The sequence below is a fragment of the Pteropus vampyrus genome, unplaced genomic scaffold, assembly GCF_000151845.1.
Source record: "Pteropus vampyrus isolate Shadow unplaced genomic scaffold, Pvam_2.0 Scaffold185, whole genome shotgun sequence".
Classification (NCBI taxonomy): domain Eukaryota; kingdom Metazoa; phylum Chordata; class Mammalia; order Chiroptera; family Pteropodidae; genus Pteropus; species Pteropus vampyrus.
In genome coordinates, this window is record NW_011888966.1 from 2,600,087 (window position 1) to 2,609,973 (window position 9,887).

At 50.8% G+C, this 9,887-nt stretch overlaps 1 protein-coding gene across 2 annotated transcripts in view; it reads right to left on the reverse strand.

The window, feature by feature from the left end:
- Positions 1–1,369: 1,369 nt before the first annotated feature.
- The window catches only part of SPARC (secreted protein acidic and cysteine rich), a 25,388-nt gene continuing 16,870 nt past the window's right edge, over positions 1,370–9,887 (reverse strand). For both annotated transcript variants that reach the window (XM_011371240.2, XM_011371239.2), the window contains exons 7-10: positions 8,457–8,590; positions 7,646–7,794; positions 3,054–3,202; positions 1,370–2,612 (exon numbers count right to left, since the gene is read on the reverse strand). In XM_011371240.2, the coding sequence (XP_011369542.1) occupies positions 2,584–2,612; positions 3,054–3,202; positions 7,646–7,794; positions 8,457–8,590 (461 nt within the window). In that variant the 3' untranslated portion in view covers positions 1,370–2,583. The remainder of the gene's footprint in view (positions 2,613–3,053; positions 3,203–7,645; positions 7,795–8,456; positions 8,591–9,887) is intronic.

The following is a 9,887-nucleotide window of genomic DNA, read 5'->3' on the forward strand; positions in this document are numbered from 1 at the left end:
GTATTATTTTAGTAATTTGAAAATAATTTCAAATAAGAGGGAAAAAAACAACTCTGGGGTTGGCACGTGAAGACTCTGCTCTGTGGCCCATTGTAATGGAGCACACTTTTGGGGACTGTTTTTCTGTCTCTAAGGGGAGTCTTGGAACACCAGCCTGAAATATCCCACGAACATGATGAACATGCATGAGCTTTTGAAAAGTTCTGTGGACTTACGATGCCATCTTCTTTCCACGGCCAGAGTGTTCTAGTGTTCTTTTTAAAGCAGATCCAATCTTCCACCTCCATCCCTTATTCTCTCTCTCTATCTGGTTTAAAACACTCCAATGTCTTCCCATTACACAAAAAGTGAAATTTAAACTCCTTACCATGGCCTACAAGGTCTGCCCACCCCTCCAGCTTCATCCACTGTGACCTGCCCCTCATTTTGTGCACCAGCCACACTGGCTTAGGGCTCCTCGTTCTCCCCATCTATCTCAAGACCTTTGCACATTCTGTTCCCTCTGCCTGGAATGCTTTTCCCTCCCTCTTCTCTTCCCCATCCCCTCCACCCATACACTTTATTTCTTCTCTTTTTTTGTGACTCAGCTCAAATTTCCTCAAGGACGCTTCCCAGAGGCCCTAGAACAGCCCCATCCAATAGAACTTTCTGCAATGATGAAAGCACTCCAGTCTGCCCCGTTCGACAGGGTCATCAGTAGCCACATGTGACTCTCGGGCACTTGAAGCGTCTAGTGTCTCCTGAGGAACCGAATTTTTAATTTTAATTAATTTAAATTTAAATCTAAGTATTCGCAAATGGGTGGTGGCTACCAAATGGGACATTATGACTCTAGGATAATGCTGTGTCCCCCTGTTACACACAATCGTGGTTTCTTACATTCCTCCTTCATTGCACCTACCACAGCTTATAATTTATATTTAGCTGTGCAATTGTTTATTCCTCACTAGACCGTAAGTTCCAGAAGAACAAATGCTTTATCTGCTTTGCTACAGTTGTGTCTCTAGCACCTGGCATGGGACCCGGTACATAGTAGGTACATCATAAACATTTGTGGATGGATGGACGGATGGATAAATGAATGGTTAGTGAAAAGAGATACTTGCTTAGCTTGGTGCTTCTGCTAATGAAGTACAGTAATAAAAAGGGTCAGCCCACAGGTCATAAAATTAAAAGTAAGCCAAATTTGTGCTTATAAGAACCATACATTGCCTATGTATAAATAAGCCTCTGTGTGAGCACGTGTGTGCACAAAAGCATAATAATGCAAAGGTTTGCATTTGTGCAGTTATATACAGACACATATGTCCCATGTCTGCGTGTCAGGGTAATGAGGTCACTAAGACACATGCAAAATCACTCAGGAAGGCAGTTTCTATGTCATTACTTTTTATTTTTGAAAGATTTGTCAAACTCTTCACATCGTGGTGAGAGTTTGCATGATTAATAAGAAGCAGCTTTTTCATGAAATGCTTGGAGGTGAACGTTCTCAGCCTGTGAGATCTGACCATCCCATTGACTTTGAAGTTTCTCTTGATTAATAGAAGGAAAAGAGTGGGGAGGGGAGAAAAGAAGGAACATGCTAGAAACTGAGGGCAAGACCCCCCTCCCCGTGACAGCCATCCAAGTGTGGAGAATACAAAAAATAAAAAAAAAAAAACAAAACCAAGTCACCAACTCCATTTTTTCTATTTTACACCTTTCTACACCTGCCTCACTCTTGATTTTGGTCTTCCTGGTCGAAACAGCCTCCCCAGTCCTGAATCTCCCCAAAACAGAAGGGCGAAAGCCTTGTGAGATGTGGTGATCAACCCCCCAGAGGCGTGTTGGATTCCAGAAAATTGATGGTCCACAGCTCCCAAAAGTTTGAGCAAACAGCCTAATGTGCAAAGAAATGGCACTAGAAAATGAGGGGAGAAATGGTGAGGAGCTGGTTTAAGTAAGAGCTTATATATATTTTCGAAACACAGCCTCAGGTTCTTACTCTCATTTAAAGCCCCAGAGAAACAAGACTGGTTATCTGCGGTTCTGGTTGGTGGGTTTTCCAGGAATTTCTCCTACCACGGGTCCTCTAGTCCCAGAAACATCCTTGTACATCACATGTCTCTTACTTTCCTTTGCCCACCTTCAGGCCATGTGGGGAATACCCCCTGGCAGCCAATACCCTGAAATAAAAATTAACATAAAAGTCCGATTTGGTGAGTATTAGTTTCAAACAGAGAAATAGGAAATCCGAAGATGCGATGTGTTGAAGGCAGATGTGAGCAGATCAGAATTCCCACCCATTTGCCACTAAGACAACGGGCAGCGCTTCAAATGGCCAGAGGAAAACGGGGCTGTTAGTAGGTGAGCGAGATGACTCGTTAGTCGCTGAGCAAGAGGCCTTGATAGCAGAGTTACAGCAAAGAATGTCATGACTTGGGTTACAATTTCCACGTTTAGCACCGTTAATGTCTTCATTTAAATCTATATTAGCACCTTGTCCCCAGGCAGAACAACAAACCATCCAAACATTTTAAACATTGGGGGAAATGGGAAGGGAAAGGTCAAAGAGAGAATCCGGTAGTGCGGGAAGGCGTGGATTTAGATCACGAGATCCTTGTCGATATCCTCTGTAAACAAGAAAAGAGAGCATGTGGATGAAGACATTCTTTCCCAGGAGTCAGTTGATCGCACCCATCCTCAGGGCCGGGGGCCAGGTGACCAGTCCAAGGTCACCCAGGAAGTCAGTGACTGGGAACTTTGGTCTCCCTGTCTCTGTCACTTATACACTTACACACATGCCAAGTTGTACTTCCTGTTTCCTCTCTAGGTGCCTCCCAGTTCCCAAAATAGTGCTAGGCACAGAGTGAGTGCTAATGCTTGAGGAAGGGAAAGAGAAAGGACAGACCGATAGAGAAGAATCAAGAAGTCACGTGAGAGAGCAAGGCCCACCCAGACAGGCAGAGCAGACGGGAGTTCACTAGGCACAGAGAACAAAGACGGGCAGAGAGGACGGATACACGGATGAGGAGGAAGGAAGAAGACAGCAGCCCCACGGCTCAGACACTCACGCTCCTTGATGCCGAAGCAGCCGGCCCACTCATCCAGAGCGATGTACTTGTCGTTGTCCAGGTCACAGGTCTCGAAAAAGCGAGTGGTGCAGTGCTCCATGGGGATGAGGGGTGCACGCAGTGGGGCCAGCTCGGTGTGGGACAGGTACCTGCAGGGTAGTGGGAAGGGTCTGAGGCATGGGAAAGCCACTGACCTGCTGTGGGACTTAGAGCACAGCACTGCTCCACACTGAGCCTCAGTTGTCCCATTCACGAAAAGGGGAGGAGTTGACCATAATGTCTAAGGGCCTTTCCAGTTCTGAGGTCCCCTGGGCTCATGACAAAAGTCTCTTGGTGCATTTATTGGTTGCTAATTGGTTGAGTGTTGGGGGGCACAGAAACTTCAAATGAAAATATTCAGCACCTCTCCTATTGGTAGATCAAAATCCGGTGCGAAACAGCAATGTACGTTTCCTATAGACACACATTTATAGAGATGCAAATGCAGAGAAAAGAGTCTAAAAGAAACACAGTAAAATGATGACAGTGCTGACTTCTGGGAAGGAGCATAGGGAAGGACTGGGATTGGAAGGGAAGGTCAAAGGGAGCGCTAACCTTTTTCACAGAGCTTTAGTTTTTCTGGTACATCATGTGATGTGTGAGAGGGAGGCCTCGCTCCTCTCCCACTGTCCTCCATTCCTATTCCAGATGGCCCTGAGTCCAGAGCACATGTATGATGTTTTTTCTTGTTCCCCAGAGCCCTCAACGAGTTGTCCTCAAAACACTTCCCCAAGGGGCTGCACGTTACTCCAATTTTCTCTTCAATCCCCAGACCCTCCATGCCCCACCCAAGCCGCCCCCTTCCTTTTCATCGTATACTGGTGGGAAAACTGAGGCCCAGGGAAGGGTAGGGACATAGGCAAGGTCACCATGAAGCTCTGGGACAAGAAGAGGGGGAGGACGGATCCCCCGGCCCAGGCCGGAATCCTGCCAGATGCACAGTCCTTGCAGCTCCACCTGGAAGCCTCCCTCGGGGCCCCTTCCTTGTGGGGGGGTTCAGCTGCTCGGCCTGAGCTCCAGATGTCCTTCCGACTCCCTCCCCACACCCCCCTCTCCTCCCCTAGTGAGTGACGCAGTTGGATCTCAGCCCTGAAAAGAGCCTGGGAGAGAAGCAGCAGGGAGTTTCCCAGAGCTCAGGAGACCCCAGCCACCTAGGATCCCCGACAGGGTGGCTAGACTCCAGGCTCACAGGCTGAGGCCAGAGCGAGGGGCGAGCCTCCTGGAGAGGAACGTCCCTGGGCACAATGAGCTCCCCAGGCATGTGAACAGAGTGCCGTGCTCCTCCAGGACATAGAGAAGGCTGTGGTGAGGGTGACAGCCTCTGCTCAGCCACAGATGGCCAAGCCACCACCGCAGCTTTCGTAAGCCTTTTTAACTTTCTCCTTCGACTGTGAGACTTCGCAGATCATCCCTCACAGTGTGAGTTGCTGGAAGCAAGGACTGTCGGTTCTGATTGCTGTTAAGTCCCCTACCTAGAATAGTGCTGAGTACATTATAGACACTCAGTAAGTGTCTGTTCACTGACCCACTGCCCGTCTATTCTGCAATGCAGTGGCACAGCTCTTCGTAACTCATTCGGACAAGAGGCGAGAGCAATCAAACCAAGGGCTTACTACGGAGATGGGACTGGCTCTGTGAACTTTTAAGAACTCTTAGGTCAAGTCTGCCCTGTTGAGGCTGAAGGACTATTAGCATATAGGCCGCCCCACCCTTGGCCTGCAGCACCCCCTTGGGAGTCTGGCACTCCTTTGCAGCTCACTCTCCCTCACCTAATAGATACCCAGTGTCTAACGGTTTTCTTCCTCCCAGTTCTGCATTCTTTCTCCGGATGCCTGTTCTTTCCCACCCCGGCCTCTAGGCCAACTGTGGGCTCCAGGGCTGGGAGCATCAGAGGCTGCTGAGAGGTTTCTGGCCATCAGTAGCGCACCTATCAGCTCTGCCCCGCGACTGCACTCCAGGGCAAAGCCAGAGCAGCCCTCTCTGATCCTGAGGGCCTGGGGTCTTACCCGTCAATGGGGTGCTGGTCCAGCTGGCCAAACTGCCAGTGCACGGGGAAGATGTACATGTTGTAGTTCTTCTCGAAGTCCCGGGCCAGCAGCTCCACAGGGTGGTCTCCAGCCTCCAGGCGCTTCTCATTCTCGTGGATCTTCTTCACCTGTTGGAACAGAGACCTGTGTGACAAACGGTCTAGGGAAACTGTCCAGCCAGACAGGAGGCCAGAGCAGGCAGAGATCAGCCAACCCCAAGGTTCAAAATGAGGGAAAAGAAGTGGCACAGATGGGTACCAGCATCTCATCCACGAAAGTAAAAGCCTGGAGTGATCTCAGACAGTTCACTATAGAGTTGCCACATCAAAATGACCTGAGGAGTGTGTTAAAATGCAGCTTCCTGGGCCTTCACAGAGACATCGATTCAGTCGGCCTGGGGTGAGGCCCAGGAAGCTGTACTTTATTAGCGCTCCAAGTGCTTAATATGTCTATTTAAGTTTAAGGTCCATAGACTCAGAAGGAAAAAAGAATAGGGTTATTGCATCTCTTGTTAACACTGGGCTAAGCAAAGTGAGCACGTCTCCTCATTACAGAACTTCTCAGAGCCTTTAAGATGAGAATGTGCACTACGAGCCTTCAAAGGCAGTGAGAAGTCTGTGTCCTAGTGCCCAGGATAAAGGCACTTGGCAGAGCAGGGATGTAAGCTTATGCTTGGTGGCCTAGTTCTAGGACTGGGACTGTGGATGTCCACCAGCCCATGGCCAGGAGCCAGCCATCCAGCTCAGGGCCAGCCAGGCTTCCTGGGACAGGCTGGCAAAAGGCTACTTACTCGCAGCTTCTGCTTCTCGGTCAGAAGGTTGTTGTCTTCATCCCTTTCGTACAGAGTGACCAGGACATTCTTGAGCCAGTCCCTCATACGCAGAGGGAATTCAGTCAGCTCAGAGTCCAGGCATGGGGGGATGTCTAGGGTCCAGAACACAAGGGTGGTCAGTGTAGACCCCGAATCTCCCTGCCTGAGGGCCAATATGCTGGCTGAGCCACTCACCCCGCGCCCTGCCTTCCTCCTACAACCACTTCAATCAGTGACCTCGGCACACTGGCTCCGCCTCCCTGGGTCACAGCGTCTTCACCCGACATGAGCAAAGGAGATTGCGTGTGGGGAAGAAAGCTCGGCACGTGGAAGAGTGTGAAGGCACGTCTGCTGCTCCCGCGGCCTCGCCCTGGTCTGCTAAGGAAAGCGGTTCACTCCAGTGGTGCTAGCACCTTTCTGGGTGATGGGCCCTGGAAGCAGAGGCCCAGGACCTGCACTGGCGATGTCCACTGTTAGAAGGCGTTTGAAGCTGGGAAGCTGAGGAATAACATCGATCTACATTCCCAGCTCAGTGGGAGTGATGGGGTGGGGGTTGGGGGGAGGTCAGCAATGTTTACCCACTGGAACATTCTTAGTAATAATAATTCTATCCTGGTCTTTAGAACTTAGAGTCCCAGAATGTCGGACCTGGAGATTTCATCCAAGTCCACCCTCCTGTTGGACCTATTAGAGGTCAGTGTGGAGAAAAGGGACTTGCTCAAGGCCACATTATCAAATCTCATTCAGTATCCGGGGCTCAGGGGTCTGTCCCTCCCTTATCCTTGGACTTATGGAAAGCACCCTGTGTGGTGAGGACCACTACCTTCTTCACCAGCAGCTGGGGAGTGGGAGAGAACATCTGTGATGGAAACACTAGGAGTTGGAGTGAGTAAATAGGCCCCAGAGGACAGTAGAGCCACTTGGTGAAAGGTTCCTTGGCACGCTCCTCAGTCTCACTGCCCAAGAATTCCTGCAGCCCTCCCCCAGCCCTCCTTCTCCAGGCCTGTGCCTTATTTCACAGCCCAGGCGCCATTCGGAGCGTAACTGGGAGAGTAGGGCTAACCACAGGAGAACCCGGTTTCCCCCTCCATCTTTCTGCACAGCTAAGTCAGGTGAGTGGCTCTCTCCAATATTTTAAAAACTCTTTATAGGCCAGGTGGAACATCATTTTTGCTTTACACGGTTGAAGTGGGAAAGATGTGGGTTAGCCCCTTAGAAGAACTTCCTCATCATTAGAGAAGAGAAATTCTCCCTGCTCTCGTGCTTCCATGACTGTTCAGTCCTGCCTGTGAGATGTCCTGAGTGCAGAGTTGACAGGACCCTACCCTACGGAGATGGGACTGGCTCTGTGAACTTTTAAGAACTCTTAGGTCAAGTCTGCCCTGTTGAGGCTGAAGGACTATTAGCATATAGGCCGCCCCACCCTTGGCCTGCAGCACCCCCTTGGGAGTCTGGCACTCCTTTGCAACTCACTCTCCCTCACCTAATAGATACCCAGTGTCTAACGGTTTTCTTCCTCCCAGTTCTGCATCCTTTCTCCGGATGCCTGTTCTTTCCCACCCCGGCCTCTAGGCCAACTGGGCTCCAGGGGGAGCATCAGAGGCTGCTGAGAGGTTTCTGGCCATCAGTAGCGCACCTATCAGCTCTGCCCCGCGACTGCACTCCAGGGCAAAGCCAGAGCAGCCCTCTCTGATCCTGAGGGCCTGGGGTCTTACCCGTCAATGGGGTGCTGGTCCAGCTGGCCAAACTGCCAGTGCACGGGGAAGATGTACATGTTGTAGTTCTTCTCGAAGTCCCGGGCCAGCAGCTCCACAGGGTGGTCTCCAGCCTCCAGGCGCTTCTCATTCTCGTGGATCTTCTTCACCTGTTGGAACAGAGACCTGTGTGACAAACGGTCTAGGGAAACTGTCCAGCCAGACAGGAGGCCAGAGCAGGCAGAGATCAGCCAACCTCAAGGTTCAAAATGAGGGAAAAGAAGTGGCACAGATGGGTACCAGCATCTCATCCACGAAAGTAAAAGCCTGGAGTGATCTCAGACAGTTCACTATAGAGTTGCCACATCAAAATGACCTGAGGAGTGTGTTAAAATGCAGCTTCCTGGGCCTTCACAGAGACATCGATTCAGTCGGCCTGGGGTGAGGCCCAGGAAGCTGTACTTTATTAGCGCTCCAAGTGCTTAATATGTCTATTTAAGTTTAAGGTCCATAGACTCAGAAGGAAAAAAGAATAGGGTTATTGCATCTCTTGTTAACACTGGGCTAAGCAAAGTGAGCACGTCTCCTCATTACAGAACTTCTCAGAGCCTTTAAGATGAGAATGTGCACTACGAGCCTTCAAAGGCAGTGAGAAGTCTGTGTCCTAGTGCCCAGGATAAAGGCACTTGGCAGAGCAGGGATGTAAGCTTATGCTTGGTGGCCTAGTTCTAGGACTGGGACTGTGGATGTCCACCAGCCCATGGCCAGGAGCCAGCCATCCAGCTCAGGGCCAGCCAGGCTTCCTGGGACAGGCTGGCAAAAGGCTACTTACTCGCAGCTTCTGCTTCTCGGTCAGAAGGTTGTTGTCTTCATCCCTTTCGTACAGAGTGACCAGGACATTCTTGAGCCAGTCCCTCATACGCAGAGGGAATTCAGTCAGCTCAGAGTCCAGGCATGGGGGGATGTCTAGGGTCCAGAACACAAGGGTGGTCAGTGTAGACCCCGAATCTCCCTGCCTGAGGGCCAATATGCTGGCTGAGCCACTCACCCCGCGCCCTGCCTTCCTCCTACAACCACTTCAATCAGTGACCTCGGCACACTGGCTCCGCCTCCCTGGGTCACAGCGTCTTCACCCGACATGAGCAAAGGAGATTGCGTGTGGGGAAGAAAGCTCGGCACGTGGAAGAGTGTGAAGGCACGTCTGCCGCTCCCGCGGCCTCGCCCTGGTCTGCTAAGGGGAGCGGTTCACTCCAGTGGTGCTAGCACCTTTCGGGGTGATGGGCCCTGGAAGCAGAGGCCCAGGACCTGCACTGGCGATGTCCACTGTTAGAAGGCGTTTGAAGCTGGGAAGCTGAGGAATAACATCGATCTACATTCCCAGCTCAGTGGGAGTGATGGGGTGGGGGTTGGGGAGAGGTCAGCAATGTTTACCCACTGGAACATTCTTAGTAATAATAATTCTATCCTGGTCTTTAGAACTTAGAGTCCCAGAATGTCGGACCTGGAGATTTCATCCAAGTCCACCCTCCTGTTGGACCTATTAGAGGTCAGTGTGGAGAAAAGAGACTTGCTCAAGGCCACATTATCAAATCTCATTCAGTATCCAGGGCTCAGGGGTCTGTCCCTCCCTTCTCCTTGGACTTATGGAAAGCACCCTGTGTGGTGAGGACCACTACCTTCTTCACCAGCAGCTAGGGAGTGGGAGAGAACATCCGTGATGGAAACACTAGGAGTTGGAGTGAGTAAATAGGCCCCAGAGGACAGTAGAGCCACTTGGTGAAAGGTTCCTTGGCACGCTCCTCAGTCTCACTGCCCAAGAATTCCTGCAGCCCTCCCCCAGCCCTCCTTCTCCAGGCCTGTGCCTTATTTCACAGCCCAGGCTCCATTCGGAGCGTAACTGGGAGAGCAGGGCTAACCACAGGAGAACCCGGTTTCCCCCTCCATCTTTCTGCACAGCTAAGTCAGGTGAGTGGCTCTCTCCAATATTTTAAAAACTCTTTATAGGCCAGGTGGAACATCATTTTTGCTTTACACGGTTGAAGTGGGAAAGATGTGGGTTAGCCCCTTAGAAGAACTTCCTCATCATTAGAGAAGAGAAATTCTCCCTGCTCTCGTGCTTCCATGACTGTTCAGTCCTGCCTGTGAGATGTCCTGAGTGCAGAGTTGACAGGACCCTACCCACAGACAATCATCATTTTATAAATGGGAACTCCAAAGCTCAGGGAGGGGAAGAGACTCGCCCAAAATCTCACATCACGAGAGT